General features: G+C 43.1%; 1 protein-coding gene across 2 annotated transcripts in view; it reads left to right on the top strand.

The window, feature by feature from the left end:
* The first annotated feature begins 6 nt into the window (after window positions 1–6).
* Ctnnd2 (catenin delta 2) overlaps window positions 7–20,058 on the top strand; it is a 376,658-nt gene continuing 356,606 nt past the window's right edge. For both annotated transcript variants that reach the window (XM_010611978.2, XM_010611974.2), the window contains exon 1: window positions 7–273. In XM_010611978.2, the coding sequence (XP_010610280.1) occupies window positions 51–273 (223 nt within the window). In that variant the 5' untranslated portion in view covers window positions 7–50. The remainder of the gene's footprint in view (window positions 274–20,058) is intronic.

Genomic DNA, 20,058 nt, shown 5'->3' with positions numbered 1-20,058 from the left:
AGTCGCCCAGCCGCCTGGCCAAGTCCTACAGCACCAGCTCGCCCATCAACATGGTCGTGTCCTCGGCCGGCCTGTCCCCGATCCGCGTGACCTCGCCCCCCACCGTGCAGTCCACCATCTCCTCCTCGCCCATCCACCAGCTGAGCTCAACCATCGGCACCTACGCCACCCTGTCGCCCACCAAGCGCCTGGTGCACGCGTCCGAGCAGTACAGCAAGCACTCGCAGGAGCTGTATGCCACGGCCACGCTCCAGAGGCCCGGCAGCCTGGCAGGTAAGGGTGCGCCGCCACCTGTAGAGGCTCACCTGGGCGGGTGGGAGGGGAGCGGCCGGGAGCGGAGAGGAAAGTGCGCTGGCCCTGGATGGGCCAGGGGGCTGTATCCCGCCTGCCCATTGGTGTGTCGGAGATTCCCCGCAATGGGACCTCATTGGCCCACTGGGGGACCCTGTTAGGCCCTCTTGATATCTAACATGTCTCTCTCCCACTGCGCCTCTCTCTCCAGTCTGAAGACTAAACCATAAAAATAAGGCACATGTAGCAAAGAGTCACACAGACCTGTTGATTGTAGCCAAAAAAGGCCACAGCTAGTTGGCCTTGCAACATTCGGATGGTCACCTTTCCTTGCCAACGTCTAAGTGTCAGAGAAGAGCAAGGAGTTTTTCAAGATCAGACATTCGACTTCCGTAGGTTTCATAGTAGTAGTGGCAAAGGAACCAGGAGCAAAGTCCCTTGATTTCTCCACTGCTTTATTCTAGGGAGGTGGAAGCTAGGCTGGGCTGTGAGGGTTGCTTTCTTCTGCCAGCTCAGAAGAGGGGAGGCTGCATCTGGCTGAGCTGGTGAATCTGCTGTTCACACCACAGGCTCACCCCAAACCAGATACCGTGGTGGACACACCGATGCCGTGTCCACTGGAACACCTGAGGCAAAACTAGGGTTTCTTGCCGATTCTTTGCCTTATAGAAGTATTTGGTAACGGTGTCACTCTGCTAACAGATGCTGTGCTTCTGCTTCCTTGCTTGACACAAATAGATGACTGTGAAGATAAACAGGATAAAAAAGGAACGTATTGCAGGCACCAGGCAGGTGGCCAAGGGCGTCCTTAATTCCATACGGTAATTGCCAGTGTGAGGGGTCTGGCTTAACAGGATGTGGGCTGCCCACGTAATGATGCTGGGTGCCTGAGTGCATTGCTGAGATGAAAATAGTCTCCTCCCTCACTTTCTCTCCCAGTGGCGCAGAGTTTTGGAGATGGACAGTAGTTAATGCTGACTCTTGTTCCAGAACCAGAGCGTCTATCATGTAGGGAGTCAGCAATAACGATCTGTCTAGAAGAATGTCCTAGGAAATGGGTAGCAAAACTTTGTGACATAAATTACAAGATCGTGTCAAGGACGGGAGAAGTGGGAGAGACTGAAGCCCCATAGCACACACTCAGTCACCGAAAAGAAGAGGAAACTGAGGCTCTGGGCATCCAGTTTGATTTTTTGCACTTTACTTGGTGGAAGAAATCCTGAGCCTTTGCTTCCAGCCCTTCCTCCCTCTGGTTGTGTATGGTAGATGTGTGAAAGGGAGTTGGCCTCATGGCTAGGTATGTTGGGTCCAAAGCAGAGGCTGTAGGAGTTGGAATGGAATAGCAGAGAGCCATAAATCAGTGACTAACAAGAGGGTTAGGAATAAATGCATGTGGAAACTGCTTGCATTCTGATGCCTGTAGTGCCCGTTTCAAAGGTATCAGTGTATGCGTGCGGGGCTGTTTGCCTCTGTGTGTCCACGAGTACCCCACACAGGTGCGTATAGTTGGTTGCTTAGGGGTGAGGAAGCTTCTTTTGGCCAGAAAAAGAATTCCAGTGGACCAGCACATTTCTCGAGGTACTTTCCTTTCCCTGCACACTTCCATCTGTTCCTCAGATTTTTTTTCTGGCAATATTTGATTTTGCTACCTAGTGAGAGAAAGCAAAAATCCACGTGCCTTTGAAGAGTCTTAATTTTAGAGCTACAATGAATGCTTATAACGTTGAAGGTATTTGTTTAACATGAACGCTTTTAAATATTTAAAGAATTTTTTTTAACAAACTGCTAATGGCATTTTTGAGCTTGAGGTTATTCTATAGCAGTATATAAACACTTGGTTCCCATGAGCTTGTCTGTCCCATTTAAAAACCAGCAAACTGGGCTCAGGAGGGAAGCAAGAGAGGCTCTGTGGAGTTTGTGAAATCGGTAATCTCGAAGCGTTCAGGCTCTACACCTAATACCCCTTCCAGGTATCACAAGGTTCAGAGCCACCTGGCTTGGTAGTTGAAAAAGCAAGTTATGTCAAGACTGAAAAGCAACTTTTAGATTTAAAGTATTTTAGAAGATCTATCACTGAGGACTAGGAAGTCTAAATTCAGGGTAGCAGCTTTCACTGAAAACCATTTCATTTCATAATTACTCATTTTGTATCTCCTATGTACCGCCACTGATTTAGACCCTGGAGATGCAGTACCAGCTATAATCCCTGGCTTTGTTTCAAGTGGAGAGGACGAAAAAAGTCATCAGAATAAATACTTCCAGCCAGGCAAGGTAGTGCGTGCCTCTAGCCCTATCTACTCAGGAAGCCGAGGCAAGATCTCAAAGTCTAGGCCAGGCTGGGCAACTTAACAAGACGTTGTTTCCAAATAAAATAAAACCTCAATGGTCAACATCTGGCTCATGCGAGAAAGACCCTGTATTTAAACTCTACTACCACCAATAAATAATGATAATAGTGGCAACAATAAATACTTCTGGTAGGATGCCAAAGAAAAGCCCTAATCTGAGGGTGACTTTTGAGTTAGTGTTAAAGAGGTGAGCAGGCTGGCCCCATGGATTTCTGGGGCATAGATGTCCTCAAAAGAAGGAAATGCAAGTTCAAAGGCTTTCATGCAGGAGCCCAGGGAATGCACAGTCAGGGACGTGGCCTTGGTGTCAGGTCAGTGGGTTGCCCAGTGGGATGGAGGTGGACAGCCAGATTAGGAAGCCCCATAAGTATTGACGGGGAGAGAAGGACGCTGGCTTTGCTACAGTGATGGGCATCTGGGGACTGAGGCAAACAGAGGCAGGATCTCAGGTTTGCTCTGGCTGCTTGTTGAGAACAGACTTGGGACTAACGGCAGAAGCAGTACTGCAAATTGAGTGTGACGGCAGTAATGTGAGTGAGAGGTGATTATGGCTTTGGAAAAGAGAATCACACTAGAGGTGTGGAATGAGGCGGAGTTTAGCTACGGGGAGATCCGTGAGGGGAAACTCACTGGGGTACCCTGTGTGCCCACCTGCTTCCTTGGGGGAAGCGGTCCCAATGCTGGGCCGTAAAGTGGGAACGAGTGAGCAATGTAGCTGGGACCAATGCAGAAAGTTGAGGCGCGTACATGGTAAAAAGTGGAGAAAAACTGACTAGCAAATTAGTATTTTCAGCAAAAGGGAGTGGCAGTGTTGTTGACAGACAAGGACTGAGAGATGCGAGGAGCAGGTCCCACAGTGAAGGGCTTGTGCGGCATCTTCCCGGCAGACCAATGGCCGATCTTCCGGGCACCGTCCTGGGAGCTGCGTGGAGGACGGATGGGCGGAGGAAAACTGGTCAGGGACGCAGCAGGGCACTGAGGTTGTCCCTCTTACTCCCTGATGAAATTATTAAAATGCCCACTTGTTTTGCAGTGGGAGAATACAACAGCGATCACTTAAAAATAACAGAGGAAGAAGAAAGCTAAGGAAAACAATGCAACCCAGTTTTTACATTATTCTGACCAACAGGCTGCTTGATTTCATTTTCCATAGATTGAGTTAAATTTATTTATTTTAATGAATATATTAAATATTAATGATGAATACAATTATGCTGAATAAACATATTGTACTATAAAACATTTGCTTTATGCCAGGTATTATGCCAGACACTGCACATTTTTTTATTCGTTAAGTTTACTGCCATACTTTAGGTATATGTTATGATCACATTCATCATTGGGTACTGGCAGCTGTACGTGCCATAACTAAATAACTAAATAACTAAATATCTTAGTTATTTTTTTCCCCATTCCGCTGCCCCCCCTTCAACCCCTCCACCCCTCCCTATTTACAAAAGCTTTGTTTCCATTTTTTCCTTCTTTTCTCATTTTTCCTTTCCCTTCTTTCCCTTCCCCCACCCCCTCCTTAGTTCCCCTTCCTCTTTGAACATTTTCTTTCATTTCACATTATCTACTATACATTTCAGTCCTCATTTACACTTGCAGTTTCTTATACCAGAGAAACAATTCAGCATTTACACATGTGTGTCCTATTTCACTTAAGAATACGGTGTCAAAATACATCCATTTAGCTATAGATGACTCTAGTTTCTCATTCTTTATGGCTGACTAGTACTCCATTTTATTTTTTAAAAAACCACATCTTCTTTATCCAGTCACCAGATGATGGGCATTTGGGTTGCTTCCAAGATTCAGCTATTATAAATGGTGCAACTATAAATATGAATGTACATATATCACTATATTATGATGCTTTTAATTCTTTTGGGAAGATAGCAGGAGTGGGAATAACTGGGTCAAATGGCATTTCATTTTTTTGGATGCTATTATGAAAAGTGTTGTTTCCCCAGCTTCTGTCTCAGTGAGTCTGTTGTTTATGTACAGGAATGCTGTTGATTTTTGAATGCTGATCTTGTGTCTCGCTACTCTATTGAATTTGGTTATTAAGTCTAGAAGTCTTCTGGTGGAGTTTTTGTGATCTTCAATATAGAGTATCATGTCATCTGCAAATAATGACAGTTTAACTTCTTCATTTCCTATCCATATTCCTTTTGTTTTCTTCTCTTGTCTAATTGCTCTGGCTAATGTTTCCAGAACTATATCGGACAAGAGACACTGCATATTTTATCTCATGCAATTTCTCCAATAACTTAATAGGGTGAGTACAGTTTTTACATCCCTCCCCAAGATTTGAAGCTGAGGTTAACAGCAGTACATTCCTTGCCCAAATATCCTTCTCTGGAAATAACAGTGGTATGATTTGAACCTTGTTCTCTGAGTCCAGAGTCTCCATGTTTGCAAACATACATGATACATGAATAGATAGCATATCTTTATGTCAGTGTATGAAAATACTAAGGACAAAGAGCTGCAATACAGGTTTTTAACTTATTTAAATCATAAGTAGTTTTGAAGAAAGAAAAATCATCTCAAAATTGTGTTGACATCCCATTGAGTGTGACTTTGCCAGTACCACAATGTGTTCATTTTGGCAAAGAAAATAACATGATGCCTTCACAGTTTAGAACAAAATTAATCCTGATAGAAATAGAAGTCTGGGCTATAAATATATAAGTTGTCAAACATCAGAAGCTCATTGTGACATAAAAATGAAGTGAGTGAAATATAAATTCTTAGCTAATGATTTCAATTAAAAATTAACCTAATATGGAAATGTATTTGGTCTAGGCATGTCCATTTTGAACTGCAGACAAATGGACCTAAATGCTTAGTATTTAGTGGGGATTGTGTTTCATAAACCACGAATTCTGAATACTTAGAAATTTCAGATCCATCCACTGATTGCTTAGGGCTTCCCTGGGCACCTGTTGTAAGGAAAGAAGACAAAAAATGCCTAATCCTGGATGAAAGCTTTGCAGTGCCTGGCACTATGTTCTCAAAAAAAAAAAAAATCACTTGCTCAAATAATGAGGGTGTCTTTCTAACACAGGTCCTGGGTCATGGTCAGAAGGCAGTGTGCTACCTGGCTCTTGCTACTCCTTTAAACCTCATTTCCTAGAGTTGATCTCTCAGAAGCCCATAGATGAGCTCTTAAATAGTTTTCATTAACATTCTGATCACTCAAGCCCTACATACTCTGACCATCCATTAACATAAAATGCATACTGATGTACATATTTTTTAAAAGACCAAGAAGAAATTCCAGTTGAGATTTACTAGTTAGATGGTGGTCGACTTGGGAAATTGATCACTATCTTAACCTTCTTGTTAAAGGAAAGACTCCATGTGAACTGGGTTTTCCAGATGGTCTTTGAAAGGAACCCTCACTAGGGAGCTCTCCCAGCCACAGAGACCTTTGCATTCTCTCTGGCCAAGTCCCTGGGCCCCAGCCCCTCCTCAGAAGCTTGTATCCAGTCAGACTCCTGCACAGCTGTCTTCTAAACCTTGTAGAACAGATCTCTCTCCTGAGTGGTGCTCTTTGGGAGTAGAGTCAGCCTGTACACCTGTCCCTTCCCATCATAAACCAACCTCGGGTCAATGCCTATTGGGAGGCACTTCTTTTCACAGTGTGAAAAGAAGCTGCCTCTGGTCTATTTCCTCTTCAAGTATGATAAATTCTGACAGATTACTGAGGAATGGGAGAAAATTCGTGGCATGAAAAAGAGACAAAAATAGAGAAATAAATTGCGTCTCAGAAGAAACATGGATAACTTATGGGATAGAGGAGATTAAAAGAAACAAGCAAAAAAATTTAGGTTCAGTTTTGAAGAGGATTTTGGAAGATCTTGAGTTCATTAAACAAAAGCTAGATGGTATGCGAAAGGATCAAAGAACAAAAACCTTTCTAGGTTGTAAAAATATAACCACCAAAGCTAAAAAATATGATAGAATGGCTGGGAGGTTTTTAAAGACATCACTCAGAAGATAGAACATAAAAGGAAAGAGACAGAAAATATGAGAATAATGTAGAAAGAGCCATAAAGGACAAGTCTCTGGGATCTAACGTATTACCAGATTCTCAGAAAGAGTAAGAGAAGCAATTATGAAAGAAGTCACAGGGAAGAATTCCTCAGCCCTCAGTGTAACATGTACATAGGAAGCACCTTCTGCTTGCATTAGACAGCATTCCTTATCCCACACCGTGAAATTTCAAAGCACCAAAATAAAAGAAGTCCCTAAAGTCTATGGAGAGGAATAAAACAGACTCTGCCTGACTTAGTAGGCATAATATTGGATGGTAGGAATGAGACACTGCTCAGAAAGCTCAGAGGGGAAGAGATTCTCAGTCTGAATCCATACGTAGCCAATTACCCATTGTAACAGGAAAATCTAATACTGTTAGACTTGCCGGTACTCTGAAGATTCATCTCCTCTGCACACATCCTTAGAAAGCTACTGTATTTGGAGGACATACCAAGCTAAATAAGACCATAAAAAATAAAAAGAGGAAGTGGTATCCAAGAAACTACATATACCAACCAGCAGGGTGGAGTAAAGAGAAGTTCTGGGAGAAAAGGCCAGTGGACAGTAGGCTGGGAAGAAGGAAAAGAGGACTAAGCATAGGAAAGTTAATGGTTGTGAATGCTGATGCACATCCCCGTGGGTCTGGATAATTCCGTTGTCAGGGACAGGAAAAGTTAAAAAAAAAGAGTAATATATAATTGCAGACGAGAAGGAAAGAGGTGTTATAGTCCATTGAGTTTCTCAAATAATTCAGAAGGTGGGAGTAGAGTTTTAGGGCGACATAAATGTAGGTGGGTATCTTGGTTCATCACTTCCTGCCTCTGTGCCCTATGTCTGGTTGGGTCAGCAAGCATTTTCTGAGCACCTGTTTCATCTGCGGTGCTCTAATAAGAGTGGGGCACTCACCTGCAAACATCAGAAGCCAGAGTCCTGGTGCTCTTTGGAATTCATATTCTACTGCAGGTAAGAATAGATGGTGAGGGGAGGTCAGGGAGAAAAACAGAAGGGACAAAAGGTCAAGGGATTGGCCAGGGAAGTTCACCATGATAGATGACGTTTGAGCCAACACTGGAAAGAAGGAGAGAGGACAGCACATTGGTATCTGGAAGGATATCTGAGCCAGAGAGAGGATCTGGAGTAAAATCATACTTGACCTGTTGGGGAACAAAAGGGACCTTCTTGGAGATTGTTTGCTTGTCCCGGAGTGGGGATGACAATACTGTGATAATTCTACATGGTCTTACAAAGACCGTATGAAATTTTGCCTGTCCATTGTTTATTAAGTGGCCCACTTGTTAGAGAACTCTGCACATTATGACTTGTGTAACTGTGGACCATGGTACTATGAGGCCCCAGTGGGAATTCAAATGGAAGATGACAACCATAAAGCAACTTATTAACTGGAAGGAGGGTAGGAAAGACAGCAACCAAGAAGTTGCTTGTAGCATGTACTCATGTAGCATGCTTGGACCATGAGAGAGGATCAGGGCTGAGGGATTCTCAAAAGGAAGAGGCACATCCAGGTGGGAAAGGAAGGGTTGCTGAAGAAAGGGAGTATTCCAGGGTGGGTTTAGTAGACTGTACTTGTGACCAGTACAGTAGACGTAAGGGAGACCTAGAGAGAGTGTTATATACTTGTAAATAAATACATAGAGGAGCCATGAATCTTTGTGAGGTTTAATATGGAGATCAGAGCTCCAGGGATTTTTTTTTAATTGAGTTTATAGGTACATTTTAGGTACACAGTACAGTTACATTCATTTTTGGGATCTTGTACCTTTACATGACAGGTCTTGGTTCTCATTTTTACCCCTTGTCCCTGCCCTCCCTTCACCCCCTCCTTCCCTCCAGGGATATTAAGGCTGAATCTAATGTGAAATTTTGATCTTCAGAACTGACTCTGAGGAGGTCTGGCTACATTCAGAGGCACTGAGTTTTTTCAAGTCAAATATTTTATCTGCATTAGTTCATTTTCAGTTGCTATAACAAAATACCTGAAGTTGCCTTCTTATGAAGAAAAAGCAAATTTAGTCAGTACCATTTTGGAGGATGAAGATCCAAGATTGAAGGCCTCATCTCTTTTGCCTTCTCATGGTCCCTGTAGCTGAGTCACTGCAGGGCAGGTGGCATGATTAGAGGATGGGTCACATGGCGAGACTGGAAGGCAGAGATTCAGAGACCTTTTATAGCAACCCTTCTCTGAAGAACTAAATGGGATTCCCCAACAAGTAAGGTAATCGCTGCCAAGTCAGAGCCTCTAGTGTCCTAGTTAGCCTGTGCTCTCCCAGGCCCCACTTCTTGAAGAATCTCCCATTTTGTCCTGGCCACACTGGGCACGGGCTTCTGACACATGACCCGTGGGTGAAAGCCACATACAAACCAAAGCATTGCTCCACCACCTTCTTTTAAGTAACGAATCATTTTTTGGAAAGACTAAGTCATCTAGAAGTTCATATAAGCTTTTTATTTTTGACTTGTAGGTAAGGGTCCCAGGAATCAGAGACTGAAGGCAAGGTGTGGGTGTGTGCGAAGCCTGAAGAGGACAGGTTAGCGATCCCATAAATGAACCAACTTCCGGGCAGTATCTTGTTCCCTTTGAGATATGAGTTAGTTACATGGTGAACCATGCCATGGTTTGCTGGTTCTAAACTCTGAGAATCATCCTTGTTTCCTTCAGGCTGACAGATCAGACAGGTGGGAGACAGAAACCATTATTCTAGTGGGAGCTGCTTTTATCACCATATAGAATGACAGAAGGAGCCGCAGGGTGGGAACAGGGAGACACAGATACACATAGAACCCTGCTCTGACTGGCTGCCAGGACTGTGACTCCATGGCTGGACCCCAGCATGCAGTGCTGAGGAAACTTTGATTGGTGCTGGAGCAAGGTAGGGTTTGTCCTTCACTTCAGGGCTCTTGCCTCTAAATTTAAAGTCAGTGGTGCTTGGTGTTCAGATGTTCATGCACACATTCACTGTGGGTTAACAAAAATGAAAATATCTAAAATCTCTAAAGGCCAATCCCATAGAGATCTACATAATAAATATATTTATTGTCCTGTCCACATTAAGGCACCTAACTTTAATACCAAGAAGAAAGTATCCTTAGTTTCCCTGCCAGTAAAAAGGAGAAGAGCATTTAAATTACTAGGAATCTGGGGCCCTTCAGGGCAGAAAATGAGCCCTTGGAAGATTTCTAAGTACTCACCATGCCTCGGTCAGTAAATTTAAACAAATTGTTTGGCTGATTCCGCTAAAGCTGGCCAGTAGATGAAATGGTTATAGTCCATAAACATCCAGAAACCATTGTTAGTACAGAGTGAAGTGAGAATAAAAGAAGGTAGCAGATTCCCCCTAAAATGAACAGAATTTTTAGAAATTAGAAACAGTTAACAGAAAAACTTGGATGAGTATTGAAAATCTATAAGAGAAAGAGACTTCTCCCCCACCTCTGAGTTTCACGATTCTTTGGCAAATGGTTTTGTGTCTTCCTTAGGGCTGAGCTGTCTTTTTCAGACAGACCGAGAAAGCTGAGGGTGGAGTCTCACAGGCTCACATACCGAGCAAACAGCGGGGATTAAGAATTAAGAGATCATGAGAATAGAAAATACCGAGCACTGGGTATCTACATATGGCCTGCAGTGTACTGTGGACCTTTCCAGGAACAGAAAGACAGACAGACAGACAGACAGGGGCTGATCAGCTCATCCTGTAAATATATTATCTTCAAAGAGCCATTTCTGTTTGGTGTCTTAGATGGTCCCGGACACATAGCTGCTAGGTCCCTATAAAGCAAGCTCTCGCACTGAAGCCGGAATGTAGCTACATGTCCTGATGCTCCTCGATTCCACTTCCGCTGCCTGTGTATGGGCTGGGAGCATGGTGGTGCAGTCAGAACGTCCCTTACGAGGGAAGCTTCTGTTTCTGCAGTTCGTGTACAAAAGGGAAGACAGTGCAGTATCTCTTTAGGATAAAACGTGTGTGCGTGCACACACACATACACACACACACACACACACACTTATTCAGGTCTTCTCAAGTGCTGCTTGACCTTTTAATGTGCTGCGTGACCTTTTAATGTGCTGCAACTACATGTTAGTGTCTCAGTTCTTTTGGGTTGCTATGATAATTATCATAAACTGTGAAATTTATAAACAGCGGAAATTTACTTCCTGGGAAATTCAAGGTCAAGGTGCTGGTAGATTCTTCATGCAGTAAGAGCCATCTCGGTCACTCTTGTGTGTCCTCACATAGTAAAAGGGGCAGGAGCTCTCTCTGGGGCCCCTTCTGTAAGTACACAGACCCCATTCCTAAGAGCTCTGCATCCCTGACCTTGCTGCCTCTCAAAGCCTTTCCCCAGTAGCATCATACAAGAATGCTGGGAAGATGCAAACATTCAGACCCTGGCAGTCAGTCTACTGGCTCCCATAGACCCATGCAGCACCCTTCACGCTGGCCATGTTCCTATCATTGTATTGCCGTTTTTCTGATGGGAAAAATATGCAGGAGTTGAATGAGTATCCCTGGGCACTGTCCCAGTGGATGGCTTCTTACTGTCATCTTCCTTGGATAAGGACGGCACCTGAAAAGTGGCTGGGAGAATTTCAGCTAGAGATTGGCCTCATTGAGTGTGTATGACATTAGGGAATTAATATTTTACTGACTGCGACCACTATCCAGTGGCACTTACGCATACATAACCCAGCAATGTATAGAGCTTTATAATGGACATGTACATACACAGACATTAAAACTTTTAAGATGAAAGGAATCCAAAGCAAGTTTAATCTCCCCAGCACTGTTTATTACACAGTGTGATTCCTCTCTTCACAAACTCTTTTTATACATGCCAAAATTTATGTTGAGCAAAATAATAAAAATTAGTGAAATGTTGATGTAGAAGAGTTATAAAATGTAAATATAGAGAATGATTTCTCTATTTAGCAGTTTGTCATTTTCTCCCTATAAATTTTGTTGAGAGTTAATGCTGTCTTTTTTTTTTCCTGGAATTGTTGCAAAGGCTACTCTGTGGGTGTTGAAAAACAAAGCTACAGAAAAATGATACAAAAGATAGAAAGATCATACATTTTAACGTTTCATTTTGGAATCTAAATGTCCAAATTCTGAAAGGTTATATATCCTGTCTGTCAATAGTAGATCTAAAGCAATCTGAGTAAAAAGTTTCTTCTTTAAGATGCTGAGGTACAAAAATGTCTGAGTTGAAATAGTTTTTCAAAATACTGCAACAAATTTGTGAAGAAAACTGCATGCTGAAGCCTACTCTGTCTGGCTAAAGCCTTCTCCGTGTCCATATATTGAGAATTTCACCCATACTCTTGTAAAACCTACATAATCAAATGGGAAAATGGCATTTTAGTTCCCCCAGCACTTGGCATTTGCAAAAATAGAATGAGCCTCCTTGGAAGCCTCAGCTCACTTGTCTGTCTGTCTGTCTTTCTGTCTGTCTGTCCCGATTGTATCTCAGTGCAGCAGCAACAAAAAAAAAGGTGGACCAGGAACACCACGATCTGGATTCTCTCCCTGAAAGTATCCATCACCACCGATAGTAATTAGGTCTGGGAGACAAGACTCCAAGTGCACTGTTCAAGTGTGGCATGAGCAGGGTGTTGAGAAGCGGCTGTTGAGAGATAAAATGACACTTGTTGAATTTATCCCCATTGATAAAGAAGAGAATCTGGGTGACTGTGAGACTGAACATTAAAAACTGCCGTGAGCAGCTAATTAGGAAAGCACCAAATAGTAGATTGCTTTGCACCCATAGTTAACTGGGACCATAAGAAGATAGCAGGGAGTGAAACTCTTGGTCTACCCCGGGCAGGTAGGGATAGCTTTGAAGCCAGTGTTAAATACCAGGTCACTTCTGGGTAAAAATTATCCTTCACGTATTGGACTGATTTATACACAGAGGTTCACAGACTTTAATTATGAGTCTGAAATTAATTATTTGTCCTTCTCTGCAAAGATATTATAATTCAAAAATCCCCCTCTCTTAATCCCACCCAGTCTTGCTGAGAAGGGTTTGAGGTGCTTGGGAGGGCATTACCAGGTTTTATCTGAAGATGTCTTTACAAAGTTTCCCCAGTTCACAGCACTCACACACTAGTCACAACTCTGACTCCGTCCCCACATATGCACCCGGAACAGAACACAGGGCAACGTCCAGCCCCAGAGCAGCTGCCCCTGGGGAAGTCCCTCCCCCAGATGAAGCTACACCAGATGCAGCCCAAAGCCCCTTTCCAGAGACTGGCAGAAGGGAAGGGAGCAGCGAGAGGTAGGAAATGCCCTGCCCTCTCGGAATGGCCTCAACTTGCAGCTCCCAGGAATTCCCCAGCAAGAGGCTGACTGCAGCCAGCAGTGTGGCAAGCTGAGGACAAAATCCATCTTCTCCCTTCCCTGTTCTCAGAGGTACTGTTTATTGCCTTCCTGCCAACTTCAGAAACTGAATCTCATTCTAAGGGGATCCTCCAATCCCACATCCAAAAATGGATGCTCCTGGGGATGCTCTGGACCCTTGGCTTACATGGCCTGTAAGGGCCACACCTCCTCAATGTGTACTTCTTAAGATCTTACATCTTTCCCCATATCTCCCAGACCTGACCCAGGTGTCCCAAGCCAGGTAACTTAATAGAAGCATCTGAAGAGTGAACAGCCCCCTTCTCTGGACCTGTCTCTTGAAGACCTGATCTGGAGTGGGCCCCTCACCTCAAAAATTTTTCAGCACGTCTCCCAGATGCATGCCATACACATTATTCTCCGCTCCTCTCAGGGCGGAGAAGCACAGAGCTTAGGCAATTTAGGGACTCCAGATAGCAACTTTGCCAGAGTCACTGGAGAAACACTATAATCACAGCAGACATGTGCCATTCCAGCCACATTTTAAAATCCATCCTGTTGAGGGAAAATGCTTTTCTTTTAGTCTTTCTCTCGCTGAAAGTGACTGTGGCTAATGCCAGCTTGCTGCCTGAGCCTTTGTGGCCCCCTGGTGTGAGCCCTGTCACCTGGAGCTAAAATCAGGACCTCTTCAGCAGTCCCAGAAGGTTGCTGTACATCACCATGGCTGGCACAGTGCGTGCGTGCCAAGCTGGGCTGCTAAGTCTGTGCTGAGGCCCCACCAGCGTGGCCAGCACCAGCTGCACTGTGGCCTGTACTTCTGTTTGCTCAGGATGGCAGGGAAACTGTAGGGAGACCGTGGCACCGATGTCTCTGCCTCCAGGGCTCAGGCGCTTGTCACAACTGCAGTCCTCTGGCAGTCAGATGCACATTCACAGCTAGACTGTAGCTCCTGGCTGCTCAGGAGAGCCATGCATGCAGCACCAGCTTCTCCTGGAGCTGCTTAGTGATGCACAAGCTCAGAGGCTTCCTCGAACCTCCTGAGTCAGAACCCAAATTCCAACCCGGGCATTCTTCCACATGAGGCATTGTGAGACACCAAACAGCATGCATACCACACTTGGGCTACTGCCCAAGTTAAGAAACCAAAAGCAGCTATCAGGGCCAGGCATTCACCACCGCTGTTGGCACAGTGTGTCCCACCGTACCAGTGGGGTTTTAGACAAATAACTCCCACAAGCTCCCCATTAAATCAGAGCTGAGTGTGGGTTGCAACATGATACACCATCCATTTCATGATAGACAAGGAAGCAACAGGACCTTTGGCTGAAAATGAAAATGGAACTGGTCCATCCTGTGAAAGCAGATTCCAGACTCTACATTACTTGTCATATCCCATTACCACTATCTCCCGCCTTTCCAAATGCCCATCTGTAGCAGAAAGAATTGAACAACAACAAAAAAGCCCGTGTTCCTAAAAGCTTGGGAAGAAATGTTTTTGGTTAGAAAGAAAGCACAAGGATAAGCAAGGGACCTAAAGCTTTCAAGGAGTGAGAGCTCAGGGACCCAGTTACTGCTGTGTCCTGAGTAGTGATTTTTGTCTGTTAAATTATTCTCACTGGAACATACTTGGATCCCAGCAGATTCCAGTATTTATCTGGTAAAAGGGAGAAAGATGTTTGATTTATTCCTGTGGGCTTGAACCACTGGTGGTACATGTACGACATACATCCCCTGGGGTGGCATGGGGACAGTCCCATCCAGTGGTACAAGCTGCCTAATGGGACAGTCATATATGTACAGCATGGACATGGTAATCATTACCATTAATTGTGTTGGAACACCCATCCAGAAAATTCCTGGAACCAACCCTAATGTGCCTTTTACACTGCCAGAGACTGCACAAAAGTCAAGACTTTAGTGTCAGCAAGAAAAGTGAACTAAGTCAACATAAAATATGAAAATCTAGGATTTATGGAATGATGAACTAGGAGGACATTTTTTCTTTCTACATTTGAAATGTTGCAGAATCATTTTATGTCCTCACACTGAAATGATTAGGCTACAGTACAACTTTATCGTTGAATACCTATGAATTAATAATTTTGCTTCCAGAGATCAATGCGAAACATGGCTCTTAGCCCACATGGGAAAATGTGTCTACATGGCGTGGTGGCTCGGTGCATGAACTCAGTTCTTTCTACCATTCTGGTCTCAAACCAAGCCAGACAAGAACCAAATCACATCTCCCCACGGTCAACATTGAACCTAACTGTTGGATTTGATTCAGTTCTCATCCAACTTGGTTTGCGACCAGAATTGTGGCAAGAATTGAGCTCATGAGCCAAGGCACCACTGACTTTTTACATATATAACAATGTGAAACACGATGTCAGATGAACTCAATGAATTTGTGCTCCTTTGCAAATGAAATTCAGGTCATGAACTTGGCTTTGAAGACACAGGGAAATACTTCAGAGTCCTTCAAGATGAATTTTTGAGTTAGTAGAAGAGTAGAAGTTAGATTTTGGAATTTGATTCAAGTCAGAAGCAAAAGTAAAGAGTAAGAACAGTAAATTGTAGTAGAAGAAACCACTTTGCTTGCTTTCTCAGATACATTTCTGAAGCAGCAGAGTGAGCCCAGCTTTCGTTATGTGCTTTTCTTTGAGGTCATTTTCATCATGAGGAGGTATTTCTCAGATCTAAGGTGTTACAGTTGCGTCTCTCATCAGCTTTCCCTTATAAAATGATGCTACTAATCAACGCAGCATTTAGATTTTGTATTTGTAAAGGCGATGATATGCTTCTCCACTAGGCTCCTCTCTTCTCTGGAAAAGTTCTGCTTTACCCTTCCTGATGTTGTTCCATCGATAATTATCAGTGTATGAGATTTTGCAAGGTAGTTTTTCCTCCCTCCTGGTTCTGGAGATTGAAGCTAGGGACTTCACACTGAGCTACATCCCATCCCTTGTTTCATGTTTAATTTTGAGATAGAGTGTAGCTAAGTCACCAAGTTTCCCAAGTTGGGTTCACAGTTGCAATCCTCCTGCCTCAGCCTTCCGCAGTGTTGGGATTACAGATTGTATGATTTTCTAAGAGCCTCAATTCCTAGATTCTACTGTAGACTTTCCTTTATAGGCATGCACAGCTTTTTCTCTTCAGAAGATAATTCTTTTCCTCAGACATGAGAGGTTGTACCTCTATTACCTATTCACAAACACATTCTCTGTTTGTTGCCTCATGACTACTGCTGTGTCATTGAGATCATTCTCTTACTCCTTCTTCTTCTTTGCAAATAAGTGTTTGAAACTGAACAACAAATATGAAGAGACCAGTTGAATGATAGTAAGTCTTTAACAATCTAATGTTAATATCACAAAAGAAAAAGATACAAAAATTTACTTCTTCATAAAAGCAAATGGATTTGCATTAAATTGAAGTGATAGATCATAAAGGATTGAAAATCATGAATAGGTCCCCATGAAAAACAGAATACACTCTTTTTGTTGTACTTAGTAAAATAACTGGCCTAATAGCAATAAATGATATTGTTTGAATAAATTTTTAAAAATATCATTTGAAGGTGTAACACCATTAGATGATGCTGACTTTTTCCTTGTAAAATTGGCTTCCTCTTCTTCCTGTTGTCCAAGACCTGATGGTTCACAGTATGGCCCCTGCACAGAGACGGGTTTGGGCACTCATGGAAACCTGCATCGCCATGCCTTGCTTGGACTGACTGAATCAGAATCTCTTGGAAGCTGTGTTTACAAATCACTTTTTCCCCAGCATAAGCTAACATTTGAGATGAGAATTAATCATTATTCTAAGAAATGGAAATTCAGTGCAAAAGAAAATGAAGTTTGTTGGAGCTAACCCCTCAGCCATGCAATTCCTGAGTGGTGGTTATGTGCCATCTCCTACTGAGTGAAATCCTTTTGAAATGAATGTGGCTGCTGTGATTGTGAAATTTTGAGTTATAAAGAAATCTGATCGTGACACTCCATGGTAATGTGAATCCAGGAGTAGTCCATATACTTACTGATATTTCTTTTAAAAGACAATGTGGATTAAGCAGACACTCCTAAACTCACTTCTGTGACTATTCTGAGTCGGTTCAACCACAGGAGGCCATTGCTGTTGCTGTTGGTTTCCTCTGTCTGAGAGAGATGCAGATCTCTCTTCAGTATGGCTCAGTCTGCCTTCTTGTGTAATTCTTTTCTAAAATGTAAGATGCTCAAAAAACCCTTCTAATTCACACTATCCAAATAGGACGCCCTCCTGATGTTTTGTTGCCCCTTTTATATCCTACCGCACATTTCTTTGTTACTTTTATCTCCATCTGCTTGAATGTGGGAACTCACTTATTTTCAAAGCTAGGGTCTTTGTCTGTCTTGAGCACGTGGTATCCTCAATTCCTCCAGGCTTCCAAGGACTCAGCAAATGTGTTGAATGAATGAATGAATGTTTTGGTATGGATTAATTGGCACACATAAACAATATACATAAAATCTAGTGCACTGAAATTTTTCTAAAAATGATAGATGTTCCATTTTGCGGGTCTGATGAATCCAGCTTGTTGGAATCTCTGAGCCATTGAAAATATATTGAGGAAGATTGACAGACCAGGCAGGGAGCATTCTTTTGCCCTTTAGGCCTCTCCATTATTTTCCAAGTCAAGAGTGTCCTGCCTGTCTCTTGCTGGCTTCTTACTGAATTAGCAAGTGTTTTCTATCTTCAACATGAAAGTTTAATTTGTGCCCTGCTTCATTCTAAAAAGAATTCCATCTTTTCACACTAATTTCAACAGCTTCTTCCCTTCTGGATTCCTTCATTGCTGTTTTCTTTGCAATTATCCATTAGAAAGCAACATCTTTTTTCCTAAGGAAACAAAACATAAGCTTTGCCATAATATCTCACAAAATCCTCAGAAAAATCTTTGTTTAGAACATTCCAAATTGAAATCTCCACGTTGCTTTTGAAATTTAGATAGTTTAAGTATTTGATTATTTTTAAATCAAAAAATGTGTATGCATGAGATGGCGTGTTTCTTGAGTCTAAAATCCAGTGGCCTGAGAATGCTTGTTTTCACATTACCTTATGCATTGCAAAGCACTTTTAAATATGCTCTCTCTCATTTTAACTCCTCCAGAATCCCAGGTGGTCCAAATGCATATAATTATGTTGGCCTTTTTACTCTTGAGAAAAAGGAATCATAGAGTTTTATTTATTTGCTTCAATTTACCCAGCTGATGAGAGACATATCTGGGGCAAAATTCATGTCCTTTTAGTACAAGTTCTTTGGGAAAACTAGCACAAAAGCATCAGTGACACCACAAAGTATCTCAGAATCTGTTTCCGTTTTCTTCTGTGTTTTGAACACTATGCATTAACATGCGGAAGCCACCTTTCATGTGCAGGATCTGTTGGTGCCCCATGTCGGGTTTCTGTGTGGTAGCCCCTCGTATAAATTATATTGTTTGAATAAAGTGAGAGGTTATGAATTGAAGGGAATAGCATCTGATGCATATTTTTTCTTCAGCTGTGGCAATGGCACCCACACAGAAGTGGGGGTGTCTGCGGTCTCTGGCTGCTCCTGTTGTCGGGTCTTCCCAGGCCCTTGAGACCTTTGAGTGGCCGCCTCCCTCTCGGTCACCGCACTGAAGTCCATCCTCTCTGCGAGCTCACCTGCACCTCTGTGGAGTGGTCAGTAGTCTCGTGGCTTCCTCGCTGGCTGAGAATCCCTTCCCATCAGCCCCAGTGGCAGGGAAAAGCTGGCTCTGATGTCCCAGGTCCTGAGAAACGGCCTCAGACCCAGGGCTGGGTCAGCTTGGAGTGCACTGAGTGCACACTGGGTGTTCCGACCCCTTCGGGCCTTCTCAGACTCTCTACATCCTGTCAGCTGAGTACTTGCCTTTCCGTCATGAGTCTCCAGACCCATTGGCAGGGACAATGTATGTGAAAATCGCCATGTGGGATTCTCAAGCCCCATACTTGGAAATGAGAAGAGCACAAATAGGAAGAGCAGAAAACACATGCTAGAGGTGAAATAATGCCGAGTTTATTGCGGAAACTGACACACATTTTTTTGCGAAGGATGCATGACTGCCATTATAGGAGGTTTTCAGCACAGGGGTCCCGGGCTTCTCTTTGACCCATCTGTATTTCAAAGGCACTCTGCCATTCTGCAGTTCTGAGCCTCAGTGTGGCCACGGTAAAATTCCCAGAGTCGTTCCCCGCCAACATAATTGGCAAGAAACACTGGGCCTTGACATCTGTGACATTTTGGACCACGTCAAAGTTTCCTCAGCATTTATCTCATTACAATAACACCATTCCGGTTCCCAACACAGATGTAAATGGTCGTGAATGCTGTTTTGAGTCCACTACAGTGATTAGGACTGTCAAATAGACCACAATGATAAAAGAAAATTCCTACTAAAGAAAAGTACATTTTCTTTGAATCAGCAAATACATACACCATCTAGAGAAATTTGGGTACATATTCCCAGAATTGGCTTGTGAGAAACTTTGGCTTGAATTAGCCCGAGACAAAGCAGACCTTGTTAGCAAAGATCTGAAGACACAGTCTTTTTTGAGCAAGGGTGGTAGAAGACATGCATTTCAGCAGTGGCACTTTTAACCTTTGATTTCTCTGCCTCTCTTCTGTGCTTTAGTCCTGTCTCTGACCACCCACAAAATATTGAAATCTGATCAGAGGGCATAAAATGAGGCATACCACTGCTGTTAAAATGCCCACACTATTAGCCTCTTAATCATCATCTGGAAAGAGAACATTCTAGAGTAATATCATTCTCTTTCCAGATGATGATTAAGAGGCTAATAGAAAAAATGGTGCCAGGTACCACAGCAGCAACAGAACTTTGCTGTTGTCTGGATATTATTCTTTTCTTTGTTTTTTTTTTAATGGAATGTGCTGAATGTCTATAATTTTATTCAGACGACTGCAGAACCTGGAAAAGCTGTTGCTGCTATCGATGCATAACATACTATTATTAGTT

The sequence above is a fragment of the Fukomys damarensis genome, unplaced genomic scaffold (assembly GCF_012274545.1).
Source record: "Fukomys damarensis isolate Sample0158 unplaced genomic scaffold, DMR_v1.0_HiC HiC_scaffold_1, whole genome shotgun sequence".
Lineage (NCBI taxonomy): Eukaryota > Metazoa > Chordata > Mammalia > Rodentia > Bathyergidae > Fukomys > Fukomys damarensis.
Note: the sequence above shows the minus strand (reverse complement) of the source record. Positions and strands in the feature narration are given on the sequence as shown.